At 33.1% G+C, this 24,342-nt stretch overlaps 2 protein-coding genes across 2 annotated transcripts; one reads left to right on the top strand and one right to left on the bottom strand.

Moving 5' to 3' along the window:
- Window positions 1–1,498: 1,498 nt before the first annotated feature.
- On the bottom strand, window positions 1,499–3,658 carry HELRODRAFT_157004 (hypothetical protein; the record flags this gene model as incomplete). The annotated part of the gene is made up of 5 exons (XM_009019446.1): window positions 1,499–1,519; window positions 1,709–1,825; window positions 2,309–2,376; window positions 3,373–3,484; window positions 3,656–3,658. 5 exons carry the CDS (start codon window positions 3,656–3,658, stop codon window positions 1,499–1,501), a joined length of 321 nt encoding a protein of 106 aa, XP_009017694.1.
- Window positions 3,659–12,860: 9,202 nt separating this feature from the next.
- HELRODRAFT_191771 (hypothetical protein) lies at window positions 12,861–23,584 on the top strand. The gene is made up of 13 exons (XM_009019445.1): window positions 12,861–13,034; window positions 13,351–13,670; window positions 14,200–14,290; window positions 14,586–14,643; window positions 15,519–15,645; window positions 15,865–16,004; window positions 16,164–16,279; window positions 16,383–16,941; window positions 17,293–17,426; window positions 17,564–17,783; window positions 17,995–18,188; window positions 18,429–18,681; window positions 23,051–23,584. Exons 2-13 carry the CDS (start codon window positions 13,504–13,506, stop codon window positions 23,140–23,142), a joined length of 2,151 nt encoding a protein of 716 aa, XP_009017693.1. The 5' UTR covers window positions 12,861–13,034; window positions 13,351–13,503; the 3' UTR covers window positions 23,143–23,584.
- Window positions 23,585–24,342: the final 758 nt, after the last annotated feature.

Raw genomic sequence — 24,342 nt, 5'->3', positions numbered from 1 at the left:
GTCGGGACTCAATAAACTTTAAAAAAACGAATCAATCCAACGCGGGGACTTTACAGTGGGAAGAAACAATTAGGTACCTCTCTTTTAAGCTAGGGAAATTTTTCCGCTGAAATCAAATTTCAAGAGAACGAATCAAGTATTTTAAACAATTTAAACTCATTTTTTATATACTTATTTTACCTCGCGCTCATGCCTAAACATTTAAAAAAAAATATTAGCAAGTCCATCTGAGTTGGCCGAATCATTATCAAGTGAAAGTGGAACAGTTACTGTTACACTTTAACTTCGTAAGAGAATTAAAAAAAATCGTATTATAATTAGCACGAAAATTTTAAAATTGGATTTTAATGTTATGGTCTTTTATCCAAAGCGTGCAGAGTATATCTGTTGACATTACTTCAGCAACGAAATCGATAAAAAACTGCTTTCATCAATTTGACGTCATTAGAAGAAATGCTGATTCAGTGAGTCGGAATTAGAAAGGCGCCGTGCCGAAAAGAATATTTCTGATGAACGTTGCAGTTACAATTGATTGGGCTTAATAAATTAAAAATGAATTTTTAATTGTTTTGGATGAAGTGAATCAACAAATGAAAAGTTGATTTGAGCAGCAAAATATATTTTGCTAAGAACTTTTGTTATTTATTTCTTAAGAAGCGAATTAGAAACTGTATATAACCAGTACGATGTAAACTCAGAAATTTTGCAAACAGATTGCTAGACAACGATGAAAAGACGAAAAATTTGTGTTCAGGATGACTCTGACATGGAAATATCTTCTGACGAGTAAGATGAGGAAGTCGACAATATGGCATATAAAGCTCAAATGAATGCTGTTAACAATTGCATTCAAAATTTTGGCATTACGAGGCTTCAATTTAGTAATAAAAAGTTGGCGATCTCTTGTATTACTTAGTAACATCAAGGTTTCCGCACAAAAAATGAAAATGTTGTCACTGTGGTGGAAGTGTGGGGCTGAGATAGTTTTCAATCAAAATTAATGTCAATTCGTGTTAATAATTCATTGAGTTTACGGCATTTCCGAGGCTACCAGTGGCGAGTAGCCACGCGGCTACTCAGTACATAACTACAGCACGTTTTCAACTCCAACCAAAGTGAGACGTCACTACTAGAAGCACAGGATGAAGGCCAGCAAGTATCGAACGAATGGGAGCACATCAAAACCACGCCCTCCATTCGGGGGCTTCCAGTTGCACATCTCATGCAGCTGCTAAGATGTCGAAGCAGGACATAGCATTCCAACCTTCAAAGCTGTACAATGTGAGTCATTATGGGCTCACTTGAAACAGCGACGACAGAGTTAACAGAGCAACAAACATCCACGGCATATTCTATTTGTACATTTAATGGGTGTATGCCTCAAACATAATTTTGGAATAGAAACAAAACTCCATAACGCAACATTTAATTATCAACTGATGAAAATTCAATCGTATAAAAACGTTCATTACTGGAAAAAAATCAATTGGAGCTTCACTTAAAACTGGATCATCTGGCCCTGAAAAATTGAAATAAATTTTAACATTAAACAGCGTTAAAATCACATCACACCACACCAGTATATTACATTCCTACTAATGCTCAGAAGTCATACACAAACACAACAAAGCCATGCATATGTATATGTATATAAAAAGACGAAAAACTTTCAAGTGAAATAGTAATTGAAGAAAGAAAAATAACAAACCTTTTTCTTCTTGTCACCACCCAATTCAAAATGTTTGCACCTCTTGATCGCAAGTTGTTTTCTGTACTTGCATTCAGTGCATTCCATCTTCAACACTATCTTCTTTGTTGTTTTAGCCTAAGGTAAAAAAAATCATAAGTTCATTTTCAGAATATGAATATTGAAATTGTTCATAAGCCAGATGAACAGGTAGTGAATGCAACAAAGATTTATTACCCACACAGATAGGCAGCAGGTAACAAATAATGCAGTGGTTACATTTTCAAGTAAATGTAAATGGCAAGATGCATCCAAATAAAATATTTTGATATATATGCATGGTGCACTTCCATGCAAATGTAAACAAACAGCCCTCAGAGGCTCACATCTGTATGTTCAGAAAATAGCTTCGCTGCATGTATGAATGCATATCTCGTGCATACATAGGAGGAAACACACATGAAGTAAATGACCCAAAAGCTGATTGTTAGAGTACTTTGTGCAAAGAAACTTTTAAATGGTTATTGGGGGAACCAAACTAAGGAGGGCAGATGTCCAAGACCAAAAAAGTGACACATTTGACAGAAACACATCTTTCTAATTTGTAAATGATCAAAAAACCTTTTTGTGGAAAATAGGTTTTGTTTGACCACCATATCCTGACTGTTTTCGATCGTAACGCCTTTTACCTAAAACAATCAAAAACTAATTTTAATAAACACATCAATTATTTAAAAAATTAGCACAGGAAAGCTATAAACTGAATGGCTGTAGTCATCTGGTCAGAACTCCAAGTGTAGCAAAGCCTTGATATTGCCAGCAAATTAAATAACACTGCTTCTAAAATTATAATGATGAACAAACACCTAAAGCAGATGATGAAGACCTTCCAACTAGTGCAATTCTCATGCCTTGTATAATCAGAAAGTCAAGTGATCATCGGATTATTATAGTTCATGCCATTGATAATGTTGACTTTATTGCAGTTTTGAGTTTTCCCACACTGTATCATCAGAACGCCATGCATTATATTGCATGAGCATGTCGTTGATATGAGGTTTTTTGTCTTATAGCATCTCAACATCAAATTTGTTGTGCAGTTCTCAGGCCTTTAATTTGATCATCTAATAATGTCACAATTTTTACGATTTATTTTATTTCATCTAAATATCTACAATTTGTTGCACGGCTATCATGCCTTATACTTATAGTATAGCATCTCAACGCTGATTTGTCATGCAGTCTTCTCAGGCCTTATAGAATCTCATTGTCAAATTTGTCATGCAATTAGCACATGTTATAGCTCTGACCATAACCAGATCTTTTTTGAGCAAATTGAATGGAATAAAAAAAATCACCTTTTTTAAGTCGCCTACATCAAAATATGTAAACAAGATTGCCAGACTACTAAACAGTTTGCTTACTGCCTTACTCCTATTGATTATGTATTTGGTTCAGAGAACAGCAATGATATGAACAGGCAACAAAATTGAAATAAATAATAAAAAATAACTGCCCTAAATTTTTGGACTCTTGCGTGAGAGAACCTGTCTTATGCTTTGCCACATGTTTTGATAAAGTTTATATTTTTATAAAATAAATTTAATTTACCATAAAAAAAAACAATTAAATGATAAATGGCAAAATATTTCGACAGTCAAAAGAAAGAAAATTAAATTGTGAACCTTGAGCAAACAATGAATCTTTTCCCTTTTTGTACTGTGTCACCTTATGAAGAGTGTGCTTGCGACACTTTTTGCCTCGGCAAAAAGTTTTTCTCTGTTTAGGGACGTTCACCTAATTTATTGAGGGGAAAACAAAAAACAACGAAAATTAAATTAAATTGAAAATATAAATAAAAAGCAATCAAATAACTACACATACGATTTAAAATGGTTTAAATTTATCGTAAATTCAAACGATTGTGAGAAAATTATTTGGATTAAAAATCGGAGTGACACAACCAACCATTTTCAACAAATTCTAATTTCAAAAGGAAGTATACAATCAAAGAATTGTAAATACTGCAGTTAAAAGTAAACTCAAAAGTTAATGACAGAGTGAGAAGAAACCGAACTAGAAATGCAAAAAAGAAGCTAAATTTTAAAATCTTAAGTATTTTATGTTTTGGCATGTATTTATTTTATCTGAAATAACATAAAGATATATTTCTACATATATAAAGAAAAATTATATAATGTATCATATATACTATTCTTAATTTTTTAAAATAAAGATAAATTCATGTTATATAACACCATATATACCAAATATTGCAATATGACATATTTCATGTAAACATTTTTTGAACTAAAAATAATTAACACTCCAAATGTTGTGGTCATTAAATTAGGTGTAGGAATCGAAGTATAACACATGGCCCAAACGTTGACTTGAGAGCGTTTGTGTTGCGATACTGTATATAACTTTTATATTTCTGCTCTCACCAATCACTTGATCACATACTGCTTCTGTTTGGAGTGTCTCTGTTTTAATTTCAATTGATAATGGATGTGTGACGTCATTGCTGCTCCATTTTACAATAAAAGTTGTAAGAAGAATACGATAGGGCACTACTAGTACAACAACATAAGCATGGCTATGATAAGTATGCTTATATGTTATACGTTTATAACGGTCAAGCTTAATTGAAAAAATTATTTTTCATCAAAATTTTCATCAATCACCAACGGAAAGCACGCTGCCAGCAAATTCTACCTGCTGCAGTTTACGTGCAGTGTAACAATTATAGATATTATTGTTTCGTTTGTTCGTTCGCTCGTTGGTAGAATCGTATTTTTGGAAATGAAAAAACCGTTGAGTAAAACACGTAATAAAATTAACTTTTAGTGTATGCAACAAAAATATTTACCAAAAATAAACGTGAAATAGCAATGAAATTATTTGCGGAGTTTACTTAAATATAGAAATTATTATATTTGAACTTGTTGCATTTTTATTTTTTAAAGATTGAAATATGCGAAATTCCTTTGTGAAACTTGTGAGGATGACAGTTTGGACGATTATCAACGTTGTTGTCGGGACAAAATTCGTTATAATAATTTGAAGGATTGTCTATTGGGGGATTGTAAATTGTGGCTCGGCCCAACCTTTTGAGCGTTTCTTTCTTTTTAATATTCATAAATAAGCTTTTAACAGATTTTTTGTGGCTTGTGTTGTCAGCATTGCTGTTGTTGTTGTTGTTGCTTTTGCGGTCGTTTATATTGTTGCATATGTCGTTATCTATGTTACAGTTGTTATAAACGCCGATGTCATTGTTGAATCTGTTTCCATTATTTTGTTTAAGGTTTTTTACACCAATGATTAAATTGTGTTTGTAGTGGATTGATTCAACATTTTCCACTTGCTGATCGCAGGTTGCACTTAGGACTTTCGGCGCAGTTGCGTTTTCCTTCCAATTGTTGTTGGTGCCGTTGCAGTTTTGCAATGGGTTGTGTTCTTCGTCGATTCTTACAATATTATCGCGCGAGGAAAAGGCGATTTTTTTAAATTTCGACTTATTCGTCGTTGTTTGTTGGAGAGGCTGGTTAACATTTGAGTCTGCGTGAGTCTGCCATTGTTCCAAATTGTTTGCACCAACCTTTAATGTTGGCAACAAAATAATTTCATTACTTCATCTTTTTTACTGTTATTTATTCAAATAAGTTAAACATCTATATCAGTGGTTCTCAAACTTATTTCTTCCAACGCCCACTTTTAGGAAAACAAATTTTCTAGTGCCCTTAGTAAGTTGATGTTTATTATAATAATAATAATAATAATATATATATATATATAAATATAATATATAATTGCTTATTAAAGTTTTAAAAAAAAACAATAAAATACGGTTTTACAAAAAAAAGTATTTTTAAATCCAAGTTAAAACGAACAAGCAATTGAACATAAATGAATTTGATGTGATGGGTTAATTTGATGATTTTATATAAGACTGTTAATATCAGGCGCAAATTTACTTAAAACAATCTTAAATCTCCAAGTTTATTAACATCCAAGTTAATTTTTTTTTATTTACAGCGTTGTCACAGCACTTAATCCACGTTCGCACAAATACGATGATGGAAATTCAAGCAAAAATGGTTAAACAATTGACTACAACCCAGGGTACAACAAATGGATTTGCTTCTGTAGACAAATACATTTCTTGCGTCTGGAAGATTTTGAGCTTTATTTACATATAGACAATAACGTTGATGGCTATCCGCCAGGTTAGCATGGAAAAAGATTTTAATTGGTTCAAAAATATGATTTTCGTAATCCCAACAAAAAATAATCAATACATAAACATAAAACTTCTAAAGTTCTCAAATTTTGTCAAAACCTGTCACCACCCCCCCAGTAAGACTATCGCTCACTATGAGAAACACTGATCTATATAATACATTGATACATCGTATTAAATAAGAACCTACTTTGAAAGAGGTGAGGCTGGTTAGCGGTGTGGAAAAAACTGCTTTAGTGTCATCGATGTAGATTGTGTTCATTGCGCAATCTCGAGATGGAGTGGAGAAATGACAGTTGGAACCCCTGCTGAGGAATGACAAGTCGTTGTCCGCAGTTATTGGTGTGCTCATCGTCGTGAACAGAGCAGCATCGGTAAATTTTGTCTCGTCGTGATCGCCCTCAACCACGGTGCATGCTTTTTTATCAATGAGTACAATATCGGTGTGTTCAAATTGTGAAGCTTGATGTTTGTGCTGATGTTCTTGTTTGGATTGTGAATGGCTCTCGTAATGGTGAAGTGGTTGATTTTGTGGCAAGAACCCTAAATTAACAAATTGGGGAGTCGAGCAGATGACAGTGTGAGACGAAATGTCCAACGATTGAAGTATTGGTTGCATTTGTTGCTGAAGATGTTTTTGCCGGCCATCTTGCTGTTTATGCTCGTGTTTGGGTTGCCCAGGTTTTAGTTTTCGTTTTTCAAAAATTTTTTCAGGTTTACTTTTTGTTTTTTCAGTGTGGTCTAAATTTGCTTGGTGCGTGTTAACTATGGTGTGGTCGTTACTAATATCTTTCAAACAGGCACCTTCATTGGTGGCGTAACCATGGAAACTGCAGTTGTTGAGGTCGTCGTCGTTCGTGTTCTTTGCGCCATTACTGTTTTTTCCGAAGTTGTTGAAAGTCGAAACGTCACTATTTTCGCCTATTTTGTACGCATCATGCCTGAATCAAATACATATCGAACGTTCATTAAATAAACGAAGTATCTGAATATTTTAACATAGGTGATATAAAAAAGATGTGACCGAATAATTTAAATAGTGGTTACAGAATAATATTTCTGTTGAAGCTAATATGAAGGATCGTAATTTCGTTAGTATGCAGCAATGTTTTTAAATACATATTATCAAGTAGATCTTACGTCGTCAGAATAAACATACTTGGACTTGGTCATATGTTTCCAAATTTTGTTAGAAAATGTCCCTCTTTTTGAATTGATCAACTTTTCATCATTTTTGTTCCCGTTGATGCTAGAAAGAGGAGCGTCGTTGCTATTGTGAACGTGCTGGCTTTTTGTTCTTCTTTCTCCCGTGCTCTCTTCTCTTGGCACGTCACAATTTGAAGGCAAAGCGCGATGCGTGTGTGTGGCGTCTAGCCGCAAATTATTTCTTCCCGTCACTGCATTGTCATCGCTGTCTTCGATCCTGCTGGTTTGTTGGGACTTGTTCAGCGTGGTCCTGTCGCGAACGACCTGATCGTAACTGGGGGGCAGATCGTCGTAGCGGGGTATCATGATGCGGTGCAGGTAGGGGTCGTCGTGCAACCTTCCCACGTTCGAGTGATGATCGTCCGAATCTGTCGTTCAATGTGCATGCTGCTTTCAAATGTGTGAATGAATGATTTGCAACTGTCCATTTAACTATAAGTAAATTATAGATGCGAATCAAACTGTCTAAAATAGTCTCTATTTGGTTTTGGTTTACGCATGAAACAGTAATTGAGAAGATATTACAAAATTCTAATTAGATAATCAAAAATTTTCATAATAAAAATATTTTCTTCAAAACCTTACAATGCATAACATAAACCATCCACGAGGGTCGCAGACATGAACAGAGTTCTTGTCTATGTTGCTACTGCGTCTACTTTCACGTACCGATTATATAATAAATGCTCTCATGCTGTTTACTAAGACCACTTAACAACAAAAATCTTGGGCATTGGCAGTAACGTGCCTTTATAGGTTATTAGTTTTTTTTTCATTTTTGTTGCATAACAGAAACGAACATTCCGCTCAATTTAGTGTATAAAATCATACAAATAAAAATCAACCAAAGTAAAATGTCACATAAAGACATATTTATTTAGACAAAAGTGAGTGTATTGAACAAACGAAACAAATATAAATGTATGAAAAAGAGACTGAATGAGTTAATGAAATAAACTGAATAAATGAATGAACGAACGAATGAATGAATAAAGAAATGAATGAATGAACGAAAGAGGCGAACCATCAATGAAGATATCAGCGAATGCTGAGCAACAATCTACATCCATCCATTTCAAAATGATTGCAATGGCGCATATCATCAGACCAAACAACACAAAAGTCGCCAATCCTAAAAAAGCTGGTTCCTGTTTCAAGTATTATTCCAAAGTTTTATTATATTGTATATATACATATATATATATATATATATATATATATATATATTGTATATATATATAAATATATATTGTTTATTTATATTGTTTATATATATATATATATATATATATATATATATATATATTAGGGCCTCTTTTGTTAATATTGTACAAGGCCAATGTTTTTCCTATTATTTTCGCAAACTCAGACAAATAAAAAAAATCAGTCAATAACGACATCTTGAAATGTTTGGTTCACGCATTCATTCACTCAAAATTAGATTACTGCATCAGGAGTTTCAAATCAAATCAATTGTTTAATCGTCTCCACTTCAGTCAACTCAAAATCATGCTGCTCAGATCGTTTCTGGAGGGTTAAAATACGACCATGTCAGTAATGCTCTACGAAATTTCCATTGACTCACAGTTAAAAAAAGAATCATCTTCAATCTTGCCGTTATGGTTTTCAAATGTTTAAATGGTTTAAGCCCAAGTTACTTGTCCGGAAGGTGTTTATACAAAACGAAAACTATTCATCACTTGCAATTACGCTCAGATGATCAGTTATTTTTATCGGTGCCAAAAACAGATTTGATGGTGGCCAAAAGGAATTTTGTCGTTGCTGGTCCACAAGTTTGGAACTCACTACCATACAGCCTCCGTCAACCTGGTTTAATTATTCAGAAGATTTGAAGACGTTTTTTTTCCCGATGATTCCACCAGACGAAAGCAGCGCCTTTGAGTTGCATTAAAGGGCGCTATATAAATTATCTAATAATAATAATAATAATTGTATATACTTGTGTATGTGTGTGTATTTTAAAAAAAACATATTTTAAAAAGTATTGTATGAATTCTACCAAATTGTTGGCATAATCAATTTAAAGTTTGCCTTTTCAATTTCCTTTACTAAAATTTTCTGAAAATTGTTCAATTTATTGAAAATAGAATTATTATCTAAGTTCATCATAAAAATTTAATAAATTGTTGTTATCAAAATTCATCATAAAGGTAGGCTTACGGGCCGATCGTAAGCCTACTACCTCATTGACTAGAAGGCTTACGATGCATAAACAGAGTGGTGCTATCAAATCTCATTTGGACTCAACACACTTAATCACAATTAGCCGTGAAATCTTCGACAGTAACACCAAAGTAATATACCAGAACAGCAACTACACGCAACTTAAAATTGCAGAAGCAATCCTAATTGACATCAATAAACCAAAAATAAATATACAACAAAAAATGACAACCTCACTTCCAACCCGGCGCTTAACCAACAACGAAAACAAAAAAGTAATAAAAACTAGCATTGTAAATAGTGACAAAGAAGAATATGATGCTATCGATGAAGAAAAGGAGACCAAAGAAGATGACCAGTCAATAAAGAAACCTGACACCTAATTTCCATCTAAGTTCACTTTGACAAAGTCAATCTTTATCTAAATTCATTTTCACAAAGTCAATATTTCCCTATATAAACAGCAGAAAGCACTGATGATGATTCATTCGGAATCGAAATATGGCCTTATTTGCAGCATGAATTCGGAAAATAAGTTTATTTTGAATTTTAATAAACTAAACGTTCACCAAAAAACTTTAGTGACAAAAATTGAAAAAACGAACTACAAACATATTAACGCCAAACACTCGGTAGAATTTATAGAATATTGTAAAAATTATGGTCTATTACCAACATATATATATATATATATATATATATATATATAATATATATGATGGATGATATATATATATATCCAATATTGGATGATATATATATATATATATTATTTTATTAATTTTATAAATAAATTATTTTTTACAAAATTAATGGAATGATTATTCCTTGGTTTACAAATTTAAGTTAAATATCGATTTAACGTCGATTCAAAAATAGTTGTCAGTCAACAGAGAGCTAATGAATGCATCATATCAGTCCTCTGACTAACCTCTAAAAACGACTTAGGTGCTGCAGGCATGTTTTTCAGCACTTGCTTGGAGGGTGTATTATATTTGGTTTCAGCATTTTTTTTGTTAGTCTTTTCTTCGTTTTTGCTATTATTGTCATAATGTTTTCCAACAAACTGAACATTCTGAACATTATCGATTGTATGCGGTGAAGTGCTATCACGTGACACGTGTTTCTGTAAACTTGAAAGCGGCGAGAAAATGTTGTCGTCGGTAAGATGTCGTTGTTTTCTTGCCGTAGCATCATTCTTACTAGAAGGAACTCCTATTTTGAAGGAACTGTTTTTCAGGTGCCCATTGAGAACTAACGTCCAGTTTTGTGGTGCCGAGTGATTGAAAACTTCTTGTGACTCGATGATGAATGTGGATGATCCAAGGAGAAAGAATAATAACAACATTTATAAATATTATATATGATTATTTATCATCAACGTTTTTCAATTTTGAGATACTGTTCGAATATACATCGTACCTATATAAAACAATGATTATTTGTTAAGTTAAATAATTTACTCAGAATAAATAGATTCATTTATTTTTCAATCCAATTTATTCAGTTAATTTTGTTTGTCGAACAAAACTATAAGTAATAATTGTTTGAGCATTTTTGCGTTTATTTCAATGCTTGTTAAATACGTGTTCGTCTCTAACCATGTATTTATGTATGTATGCATGTATTTATTTATTTATTTATGTGTGTGCGTGTGTGTATGTATGTGTGTATGCATGTATTTGTGTATGCATATATGACATTTATAATATATATATATATATATATATATATATATATATATATATATATATATAGTATAAGCTATACATTTATGTATACTAATATATATGTAAATAAAAAACCAAATTTTCATTAATGTTTCGACTAGCACTCCTTCATTAAATAAGAATTTGTTTGCTGAATGTCGTTAAAATAAGAAATTGTTTATATACAACGTATATATATATATATATATATACATATATATTCATTTATTTATTACGGATTATAGTTATATTTTTACATCTTTATCGCAACAATTTTTAAACGAAAAATAATTTTAATTTATTCGAAATAATATTTTAAACTTTTTCCTTCTCACCATCCAACTCTTGAATTGAAGAGATTGCGCAGTGGCATCCAAACAAGAATTTGTTTTTGAAGCAGCCATTTTGAAGATCTCGTCGGAAGTGAAAAGTCGGCTGACGTCGACCCATCCTGGATAGTGTCCGCTCCTAATCTCGCTCGCAACTCTGTGATTACGAGGCGCACAATCGTTGGCCTCAATCGCTGCCATCAAGCTTTAATTACATTATCGATTTCCGTCTTCTTTCTCATTTTACTACTGCACAGTCTGTTGGTTGAAGCTGCAACAACAGTTTAATTTTATTTCGAAGTTTGCGAACATGGCTTGCTAAACATGAGTTACCGTTCCGACAAAAGATTCATTTGTTTGTTTAACGCTAAGATAGCGGAGGGCTTGATCTTCTTAAGAAAGAGCAGCAGCAGGTGTTTGACAGGGTGGTCAGTAGATTGTTCTGATTACAGCAATAACAATAATAGTAGTAGCGACTCAGTGGATGTCAATACAACAACCAAACAACTCATCTCCGGAAAATATGGACAAGAGGTTTTTGGCGTATTCACGACAAACCAACCCATCTAAAATAAGTGGTATTTTATTTTTATTTGCATTGTTTTTTATTCAAGTTATAAATATATTATCATATATAATAATAATTAATTAATTAATTATGGATCACAATAACAGGCATTGTTGTGTTATTTTTTTATTGACCTTTCCTCTTTCTGGTGTTGAATATTTTCTTAATACAAAATTAAACATTTCTCAACTTCAAATTCAGTCTGTAAAATGAAAATTCTATAACATATTTTTGTTTAAAAGTTAGTGAAAACAATGGAGCTAAATATAGACTACTAGAGTTTTGTAAACAAGTGGTTAAAGTCTTATCCAGTCTAGTCCTAAAACAATGGGGCTGAGTTTTGTAAACGAAAGGTGTTGATTTCAGAACTTCATGGCCTGCCTGACAGATAAAATCATAAAAGAATAAATGTTTTCTAATGATAAATGCATATGATAAAAGTTAGCCTTGCAGATTTGTGACCAAGTTAATCTATTGATTTTATTTACATAATTTCTTATTTAATTACAAATTATATTATAATGTTACAAAATCAAAGTGCTCATCATTTGAAAGCATTTATTCTTCTATGATTTCATGTCAGACAGGCCATGAAATTCTGAAATCAACACCTTTCTTTTGCAAAACTCAGCCATATTGTTTTAGGACTAGACTGGATAAGACTTTTTAATAAGAACTAGATTTGGCTGGAAAATATAATAAAATTGAAAATAAGATGGCTGACCTAATCTAGATACTGTCCCTTCACTGGCCATGAACAAAATAAATGTTCAAGCAGTTACACAGAACATAAATGTAACGAATGTGTTCATGCACATTTATAATGTTATGCTTGTAAAAGAATACTTTAATGCAGTATTAATATTAATATAGTGCTATACATCATAATATTGTTAAAATATTAAATGGTAAATGTTAAATTTTCTCTCACTAAGATGCATCTTCTAACAAGAACAGCAATGTGATTTCAAAAAGGGATAGCCTTGGAAGTCGCCAACCACAAAATTTTGAAAGCAACAAAAGAAATAACTTGTCCAGATTTTCAGGAAGATTTCAAGACAATAAACAGAGACAGCCAAAAAATTATGTAACTTGCCAAAAAGAGGAGGTGATCAGTTTATTAATTTTGTGGTGATGTTAAATATTAACCATGCTAGTAAGTAAACTACCTACTCAGCTGGTAAACTTTACTTTTAAAATAAATTTCCCTATCTAATATTAAACTGGGTTATTATTTTTATTTGGTTATATTACCTGGATGTGAGATGTGGGCCTGGCCTGGCCTGCACTCACGATTTCTCCTTTTCTTTTTAGATTTTTTATTATTGCTATGTGTGATATTTGCTCTATTTTTGTGTGTGTTTTTATCAATGGCTTTCAAATACAGTGGTTTGGTAATTAGCTTATTTACTTACTTGATCCAGAGACAGAAAAAAACAGCATTTGAAAGTGTTAGCAATATTTCAAATGTGGATGATGGTATAACTTATGAGGCAGAGGTGCAAGACGAGGGTGCATGTGGTGGCGGTGATGAATTCTTTAACAGAAAATCAGCATCTGCCAGGAACCTCAATCACATGATCAACTTTCATTATGATGATTCTCACAGGAGTTCACGGAAACAAGGATACAGTGGTTACCATGACAACTATCGTTATGGCAACTCCAAGAAAAGTGGCAGTAACAAGTCACAATGCTATAAGAAAAAAGGCTTTTTCAACAAGGAAAGATTTCTGCAGGCCAAGTCTGTGCATTGCTTTCTATCGTTCATCATTGTATAACTTTTAAATGTTTCAAAATAAACACACAAGTTTTCACAAAATATAATTTTAAATTATTATTCTCCAATTATGATACCTAATTTATTCTATTAATTTTAATTATTATTTCTTCTAAGAAATAATAATTAGTAAGAGATTGCTTGCCTGCTCGTGCACTTAGGCATGCATTTCTGCTCACCAATTTTTATCAATCCCCCTTCTACCATTGCTTTTTCTAATGACATCTAACGCTGAATGTGCAGTTGGATTAAAATATTTTTTCAATTTACATCAGTTGACACTTTTTTCTGAAGATTCTGTGGCATCAAATATCTAGTGTTTGTTGCTGTTTGACTTCGCAAAATGAAACTGGTATTGCTTTATTACTTAAATCTAACCCTTGTTGTCATTGATCCCACTCACCTTTGTTTTCATCAAATGATAATTGCATTGTCTTTAAGTTGAAATTTAAAGTGATTGAAGAATTAATCATATGTTGAAAAAAATTATCAGTTGTCAGTTTGTGGTGAAGTCCGATGGTGATTATGGCGTGCACTCTGTTGACCCTGATGCACTGGCTCAATGGGAGCTCATACAACAAGTGGTTCGTTCTAATTCAAGCTTATTTCTTGATCACATCTATATACCAAACTATTTTCATTGCTTGGGTAACTTAATGTTTTTCCTGATGAAATTGTTATGGTAAAAAAATTTGAATTGTGTTTTAAATGAAAATAACATTAATGAAGTGCAGAATTTTGATCGTGATATTGAACTAACGCTGACAATTTTATATAGGCACTTGTATAACGTTGCTTTTGTTGTTGTTTTTTTTATGATGATAATTACTCTAAGATGATTAAATGTGTTTTTTTATTGAAAACAATTCACGTTGGCAGAAATTAACAGTGCATGAAGCTCCTTACTGCCCCATCTGTTTGTACCCTCCAAAAGCTGGTAATTCATTATTGAAATATTAATTTTTTTATCATGGGGACTGGAGGAGGTTGGTACATGGTAACTGGATTAGGGCATGGAACATGTGATGTAACAAAGACTCCATGTTGAAGGGGAGACTGTTTGATAAGGAAGAGAAGTTGTATTTAGATTCTCTTGTAATCCATCTTTTTCGTCATGCTAAGGCACTTTCCCTTCTAAGCTTACAGTTGAAAATTTGGGTCTTCCCCCATTTAATAATTTCATATACCCTGTCTAGTTCATTTCTTTAATGACATCAGTTAAAAGTGATGGCTGTCAAGCTTGGCTTCTGTTTTTTCCATTTGTTATGTGGTGCATGTGGCCTGACATTTATTTCTTGTGACAACTAGTTTGTTGTAAATGTATTTCTAATTTTTCAGTCTTTACAAGCTTACGTTAAAACTGGAATTACTCAGGCATATTGATTATTCTCAGCTTGATGTTGAGTTGAGTGCCATGTTTTCTGATCAAAAAATTCTTTTCTTTTTTCAAAAAGTGATGATTGTATAATCTTCAAGTCTGTCAGTCATCAATCAACTCACTTTAACGACTTGCAAGTTTCTTTACCATCCCACTTGTTCTCCATTCAATTCGATCGATTATTATATCTTCTAGTTTCTGCCAGTTCAATTTTGCATAACTTTAGCCCAAAAAATTTGCTACCACATGTGACCAACTGGCATGACAAATTTGGATTATAAATGAACAGTTTCTTTATTTTGTGGTTATACGCTACTCTGGGTTTTGTGATTAAGGAACAAAATTAACTTGTTTGATTTCTTCAAGTTAAAACACTCTTATGTTTTTGTTGATTTGTACTTAATCTAAAAATAAATTATCTTAAAACTGACCAGCCAAGATAACTCGATGTGGGCACATATATTGCTGGCCGTGCATTCTGCACTACTTGTCCCTGGATGACAAATCATGGAGGAAGTGCCCCATCTGCTCGGATGCTGTGCACTCTAATGATCTCAAAAGGTTTGCTGGTCACCACATGACCTTCAGGATGTTTTTACTATTATTATTTTGTAGATGTAATTTTTTTTGTATTGTGTTGCTTTAACTGGTGGGAGGGTATAGTTTTTAACAAAGCAGTGAGGATAATGAAATAAAAATTACCTTTGTGCTCTTTAAATTGCTTTGGATGGTTTGAAATGCATGTACATCACTCATAAACAAACACACATGCACACACAGTGTCCAGGCAACATTGGTGACCAAGTATGAAGCAGGAATGCAGATTACAATGAAATTGATGAAGAAGTTAAGAGGTCAGTTGACCGTTGTACCAAAGTCTCAATGGATCCATAATGTTGGACATCTGAGATCTGTCAGAGGTTTGTTTCCATGTCTGACGAGTTGAACACTTTATTTTTCCATTAAACCAGCTCTGTGATTCTATTAAATGTAATGATTCGGATGGTGTACAATTACATTATCATGAACAAAGTTACTGAAATGGTTTCTTAAATAATTTTTCTAATTTGAACGTGTAGATTTGAAGCAGTCCCTGTATGCCAAATTGTTGACATCTGATGATGACTACATCAGTGATATGATGATGAAAGAAAGAGTGGAGTTGTTGGAAGTGCTGAACGAAGAGACTGAAAATGTTGGTCATTTTCGTTATTGCTATATAATTAATTCCAGTTGCTGCTATTCTGATCATCATCTCCACCCTTCCGTGTTTACATCCTCCAAATTATCCCTTGCAGAATTTGGAATCATGTTTCATCAAACTGGCTCTGGAGAAGTTAGAGAAACAGAGAATGGACTGGATTGGATCGTCTTCATCTCCACCTTGTCTGTTATCACCCGAACTACCATCAGATGCCAAAACCGTTTTAAAAAAGCTTGATACATTGATTAAAAAAGATGGCGATGATGACATTGGTGCACAAGTCAATTCACAGTCATGTGCCAGTGTCAAATTCTATGTGTCAGCATTTGATGATGATGAGGCAGTCGGTGGGCATGAATTGGTCGGTGGTAACGATGCTGGAGAGGATGATAAAGAAAGGGAAGATGAAGAAGACGACAATGACGATGATGCTGGTGGTGGTTTCGTTCTTTCTGCAGCAATTAATGAGGATTATAAACATAAAAAATTAATTAAAAATTTTGATGATTTAGCAGAAGATTGCCAAAATGATGATAATGATGAAATTAAAAATGATGTCGGTTGTGTTGCCAAAAAGCAGGATGAGAAAATGTTGAAGGTGACTGACAGAGTAGATAATGATGAAGAGAGAAATGTATTGCACTTTTACCAAGGTTTATTTGAAAATATTTAAAAAAATTAATTGATCAAACTTGATTAATCACATTGCTCACTCTTGATGGACCAAGCTTAATTGAGCACTGATTAATTACAATTAACAATTAATCATGTCATATTGTCACTGAGACATTTCGTTTTAGTATAGTTTTTAATTAATTATAATTGTTATATCAGTTTGGTTTGCCTAATTAACATTACATTAAATTTGATTTCGTTAATGGATTTGGAATGTTGAGAGAACGGTGTAGGAGAATAACGGAAAAATTAGTGACTGCTTGTCTTTTGAACATTTCAATCACATGATAATCGATGTACTGATAAATTTAAACATTTTCAACGAACAGCTGCTGATGGTCAGCACATATACATGCATGCACTTAATGTGAAATCATTGAAACAAGACTTTCTCACACTCTCACGATGTCCTGATGAAATTGTTGCCAACATCTTAGAAGTAGAAGAGAGGTCCATGGATGAGGTGTGCATGTGTTTCTGCTGTGTGTGTCTGTCATTTGGATTTTCCTTAATGATCTGTAGGATGCTTGTTTAAGATACTTTAATGCATTCAGTTTTGGTGTAGAGTCACACACTGTTATATCAATTGTACACCTGCAGTTATGGAGAGACAGACTTCGCTACCTCAACCACCTGCCACTCTCATGTGAATTCAAGTTAGTGGAACTTGATCTTCGACCTCCAATTATTTCGAAAGATGCTTATGATGTGTTTGAGGAAGTGAGGAAAAGTAGGGAGGCAGAGAGGAAGAGAAAGATGAAGAGGGATTGCAAGATGGCAGCACGAATTCAGAGGGAGGAAAACAGGAAGTTGGGAATTGGTGAGATTGTCTTAGTAGTGTTTCTCTTTCGTTTTCATGACATAAAGGCAAATAAAATATATCAGTTTATGTTTATGAAATTTAACGTAACAGTAAATTTTGAAGAAATAATTATCAGAATGTTTGTATTGAATTATTTTTTAATTTTTTACTTATTTCATTGAATTTTTATCTAGAGGTGGTTGATAATAAACATTGACGACTTACACAGATCCAACTGCACAGATTGTCAGGTCAGATTATAGAAAAGACGTGAGAACGATGAAAATATCAGAAACTTCTTCATCATCATCAGGAAATGATCATCATGATAATGAGTTTAATGCTGATGCTGAATTTTGTGGCCCTGCAAAAGTTGCAGATGAAGTTATGAGGCAGAATAATAGTCCAATGTCATTTGCTCAGGTCTGCAATATACGTAATGTTTCACATTCCTTTGTATTGTTCCCTTTACTTCAGTTTTCATGTTGGTTTGTTGTTTTTTTATCTGTTGAAACATTTTGCTATTTCTATTTGAATTTGTAAAACCTTTCTTAAGGGTTCGTCCTGTTCTATCTACACTGCTCAAATTTATTTGATTGTTGTAACCTTACTGGAAAATTTTTTTAAATGTAGACGTTATTTCTTGCTTATTAATATTTGCAGATGATAAGGATGGGAAAAACAAAACAGCAGCAACCATTTGGCACAGCAAAGGCGTCAATGCAAGAAAATAGTGACAAACATGGAAAAACTAACGTGAAAAATAAAGATGCCGACGATGATGAGTGCGGTGGAGTGAGTTTGGTTCCTGATTTCAAGGTGACCTGGTGTGAGGGGATTGAGGAAAAGTTGAGAAACATGGAAATGTCAGGCAAGCAGTCAGATCATCATCACTATGATCACGATAGGTGCTCAAGTAAGCGGCCTCCATAATTTGCTTAAAAATAGATGTGATTCATTTTGTTTTTGGTAACAAATTTTAGTAACTTTTTTGTCTATACATGATGAAAATTTTTTTTAACATGAATAATTAGTGAACATATTATATACAGTCGGATCTCCTTATAACGAACAGCAAAAAATTCTATATTACAAATTTTTTATGTTCCTTGGAATTTTATGAATAAAACGGTTTCTATACAATGAAAATAATTTCTCTGAAACGAACAAAATTTATAAAAGTTAAAGGAAATATCCGACCAGCAAACATTCTATGAACTGATATAAACTTAGAACCATGTTTATTGTTTCAAGTTCTTTTATTCTAGTAATTTTTGCTAATTTTACCTCGATATAATTCCAGTGGAATTTGGAATCATCATTGCATAAAACAAAAATAAATTTCACTTCTAAAATTTTAATTTTTACAATTATACCATGTATTATTATTATTATTAATTTATATCGCGTCCTATGCATTGCTTCAGGGACGCTTGGATAAACAATGACTTTTGACCTTTCCTTAGGCCTGAATAAACAAAAAGTTCTTTAATCGTTTCCTAAAAAGTTTGATGGTTGATTGTTGACAAATAACGGAGGACAAACCATTCCATATGGAAGGAGAGCTGTACGTAAAACATTTGTTGACAACTGATGAATTGCTGACAGGTTGATGCAACTGAGTATATGAAGACGAACGAAGTTGACGAGTTGATGAACGACGCTATATAAGTTGATGAAGGTTGAGATGTAATAAGTAACTTGTGCACGAGGACGGCGACTTTAAATATAATGCATTGACGTACTGGTAGCCAATGTAGGTGAATGAGTGAATCTGTGCTGGAAGATAAATTACTGATATTTAAAACAACTTTTGCAACTCAATCTTGAGCTCTTTGAAGTAAAGTTAAAAGGTAAGAAGGAAGACCGTAGAGAAGAGAATTACAATAATCTAAACGTGATAGTACGAGACATCGAGTCAGTGCAGAAGCATTATCTTCAGTGAGAAAATTACGAATATGACGAATAGTTCACGTATAATAGTTACATGATTTTATCTAAGCTAAAACACGAGAATTAAAAGATAGAGAAAAGTCAAAAGTTAAGTTTAGAGATTGAGGAGAGAAAAGAATCAGCCAATAAAACGTGTGATGGGGGGAAAATTTGATAAGCTGTTGCGGAGTGCCAAGAAACATTACTTCAGATTTGTGGGGGATTAGCTGAAGAAAGTTTGATAAATGCCAATTGTTTATGGCCTTAGTACATGCATTTAAGTTGTCAAGCTGGGATATATGATTATAGGTGTAGGAATTTTAGCTATTATACGTGTATTGTCAGCGTATTGATGAAAGAGTAAGCCAAAAATTTTAATGATATTAGAAATTGGAGAGGTATAAGTAGTGAAAAGAATGGGACCAAGGACAGGTCCTTGGGGAACTCCAGTAGATAAGGTGAAGCTAGAAGAAGAGTGGGAGCCAAGTTTAATATATTGAAAACGATTAAAATGATAAGATTGAATCCAGGATAAGGCAGATAAGGCCTCAAGTCTGTCAATAAGCATCTGATGATTAATGGTATCAAAAGCTGCTGAAAGATCCAGGCTGATTTCTACATATGTAAGCAAGCTGGTCGTAAATATGAAGAGGGCTGTTTCTGTAGAATAATATTTTCTGTAAGCAGATTGAAAAGGAGAAAAATTAGAAGATGAAGTAATATGAGTGAGAATCTTGTTCAAGACAATGCGTTCAAGTAATTTAGAGAAGGTTGAAAGGTTGGATATAGGACGGTAATTAGAAGGATCAGATGTATCAAGGTTAGATTTTTTCAGTAAAGGTAGAATTTGAACTACCTTAAAAGAAGTGGAAAAAATGGAGTTTTCTAGAAAAAATTGCAGAGCTTAGAAAGTAATGGAGTAAAAAAATTAGAAAATTTTTTAAGGATAAAAACTGGAATAATGTCAAGTGGAGAGGTTTTGTTGGGCAAAGAGTTGATGAGCTTTAGAAATTCTTCTGAGGTGACAGCTGAAAAAGAAGAAAAAAGAGAGGAAGAAAGAGATCTATGGTTTGAAGAAGGAATGTTAGAAGAAGCAATTATTGTGGCAATAGATTGATGAATAGAATTTATTTTGTCCTTGAAAAAGTTAGCAAAAGAAGATATAAGAGTAAGAGATTCAGCATCAGAAAAATGATGATCTGAGCGTTTGTAAAGAATGTTGTTAAGAAATCGCCAGAGATCACGAGAGTTGCTGCTGTTGTTGAGAGTGTTCTCAATAGAATCGATCCTAGACCTCATAATGCATCACGAGCAGCACGTTTAGCATTTTTTGTAGTTGACAAGTTGAGCGCTGATTTTTCATGTTTGTAGTGACGCTTGTTGCGAGTTTCTTTAGATATTAGAAACAACAAGTTAGAATGTTTATAACGTATTTATTTGCGCAATACAAAATAAATGAAAACGTGTTCGGCAATGCAATTAGACAAAGAGAAGTTCGATCGTAAAATGTCGCAAGAAGAAGAAGGGCTGTTGTCTGTGTTGAAGCTATATATAGTAAGTTGTCACATGCTTAGATTAGGGATGTGCGGTTCAACACGCTCCATACAACGACAATTTTAGCTGCTATTGCTTTTTGGGATAAAGCACAACGGGGGTGGGAGCTTTCACGAAACAGGTAATGCTTGATTGGTGCGTGTTTGTTGACGATGTCATTTTAAGTTTTGTTTAAAACTGACGCAAACTCATAGACTTCCAAATCTTGTGAGAGCAAATCATTAAATGCTCTGTTTAAATCATTTTCGAATGTCGTGTAATTTAAACGACGAAAGCTGCGACGGCAGTTATAGATGATTGTCGATGATGGTTTGAAGAGCGTTGAGTTGAAGCACACAATGTTGTGATCTGAAAAAACGCAATCATTGGCAACAACATTATCTACAATGCTGTTGTTGTTGGTATGAGTGATTACGAGGTCCAACAAATTGCCATGTACATGTGTAGAGGAGCTGACGTGTTGAGTGAGATTGAAGGATTCTAATAACGAAGACAGGTGATGATCAATACCCAAGAGAGGTGCTGGTGCGTTGAAGTCGCCGCAGATGATAAACGGTAGATTATGGCCAATGGTGAAATCTAGATGATAGGTAAATTCATCATGAAAGCCTGTTAAAACAGGACCGGGTGGCCATTAAATTGATGAGATAATGAATGACGACGAAAATGTGTTGAATTTTACTGATAGGCTTTCAAAATTACAAAAAATTGTACTATTTATTGTTGATGGGTGTTGTCCTCAGTAAGTTTTTGTACACAACAGCCAAGCCGCCACCACGTTTTTCACTGGAAGTACCACGATGAGAATGACAATCTGCGTAACCCAAGGGAGCCAAACTTTGTTAAAATACCCGTGGGGCATCGGATGGTATCCAGGTTTCGGTGACGGCGAGAATGTCAATTTTTTCCTCACATATGACGTCGTTCAGAAGAGCGGCCTTGTTGACAGCGGACCTTGCATTTGCAAGGCCACATTTTAATTTGGCCAAGCGTTTGTTAACGCTGGGTCTTTTTCTCAGATCCGAAAGGTTATTGTAGATTGATGAACGTGTCAAACGCGAGTTCCAAATATTTAATTGAAACATGATTTTTCTACATGTTCGAGGAATGCTGAGAGAATTTTGGGTGGTAAAAAACCAAGAAGTTCTTCGCGAGTCCGTTGTTTATGTTGTCATAGCGACAATTATTTGACAAAAGCAACAAATTGCGAGATGGACTAAACAAGTAGCATTGAAAAACTTGATTATGATGACGTTTGTTGTATTGTTGTCATAATTAAAATTATTGATGATTTGTAGATGAAAGAAAAGCGTTGAAATTTGAAATTAAAATCGGTTACTATGGCGACGACGATGAAAATTTGTTGAATTCATAGTAAATTGTAAAATGAACTGTAATACAGCAACGAAATCTTTCGCAAATTTTAAAAAACATTGACAGAAAAAATTTATTATTGCGTTATCGAAGGGAAACGAGCAAAAACATTAGTTTATAACGAACAATTTAGTGATTGAAAAATCCACAACACGATGTCGAGTAAACCATATTACTTTCTATTATCAAAATATATGATCCGAGGGTTGTTTTTAGCAAATACATAGCATATAAACATCTTTTAGGCAATATAGAATTTTTTCCCCAAACAAATTTCATGTAACGAAATATAAAACGAATTTTTTCTTGAACTGGGGTCCGACTGTACTTTATCGTAATATTAGATTTTCGATTGAGTTAGACTTGTTAGTGGCGTACATGTGGGCATGCTTGTCAAAACAGTAATTTAAATTATTTATGATTAGACGGAGAAGATGGTGGAATGAAGAAAAATAAGAAGAAAAAGAACAAGCAAACTCTTTTGTTCACCACTAGAGGAGTTGGTCCCAGGTGTTAGTTCTGTCGAGCAGAGTATCTTTATGTTGCACCACTGCACTATCATGACCACAATGCAAGGTTGTGTTGGATCAATAGGTGCACACAGAACTAAGTTGTGTATATATATACATATACGTTTATGATGCAAGTTACGTTTACATGATTTTACTTTTTTTTGTTCATATATTTGCCAACTTTATTCTTTATTGAAGTCTTGATGGCGAGTAAAAGTGTGTTTGATGATGCATATTATTTTTTAAAGTTTCTTCAACTGATGTACTTATAAAATAAACCGCTAACGGATTAAAAGTAACAAAAACGGTGTTAAGCTTTGTTGCGTAAACAAAGTGGTGTTTGTATAATATCAAATTATTAATGTTCTAATTGAATTTTTTGGTCTTGGCTGATAAGTTTAATTTTTTTTATTTTGAATTCACTGCAATTTGAATAAAAAATGATTCAAGCCGTTTAATGTTTTTGATATATTAACTTTAATATATTTTTACAATAGTAGAGCTAGTTACAATAATCAATCATAGATAAAACTAAAGAAGTAACAAGAAGGAGAAGAGTATGATCGTCAAGAAAATCCAAAAGTTTTTTTATTTTACGTAGATGAAAGAAAAAACTTCTAGCAACAATATTAATCTGAGAAGAAAGAGACATACTAGAATCAAAAATAAAGCCTAAACTACGAAACTTGTGAGAAACATCAAGAGTTTTAGAATGAGGTAAGATAATAGGAGGAATAGTAATAGAGTGTTTAGATTTATTAAAACAAATTAATTCAAAATTAGAAGGATTAAATTTAAGACACATTGAGTCAGACCAAGCGATAATTGAAAAAAGACTAAAGATATACATATTATGAAAAACACTATTGAGATTACATGGAAGAAAAGAAGTATAAAAATCATCAGCATCTAGTTGACTAGTAAAAGACAAATTTTTAATTATACGAGGTAGTTAAGAAGTATAGAGTATAAACAGAAAAGGGCCAAGGATAGAATCCTGAGGTACCCCAAAATTAAAAGTAGATAAAGTAAGGAAGATTGGATATATATGAAAAATATAAGAAATGTGTGTATTATATATATATATATATATATATATATATATATATATATATATATATATATATATATGTTGGTAATAGACCATCATTTTTTACAATATTCTATAAATTCTACCGAATGTTTTGCGTTAATAGGTTTGTAGC

This window comes from Helobdella robusta (genome assembly GCF_000326865.2).
Source record: "Helobdella robusta unplaced genomic scaffold HELROscaffold_24, whole genome shotgun sequence".
Taxonomy (NCBI): domain Eukaryota; kingdom Metazoa; phylum Annelida; class Clitellata; order Rhynchobdellida; family Glossiphoniidae; genus Helobdella; species Helobdella robusta.
Note: the sequence above shows the minus strand (reverse complement) of the source record. Positions and strands in the feature narration are given on the sequence as shown.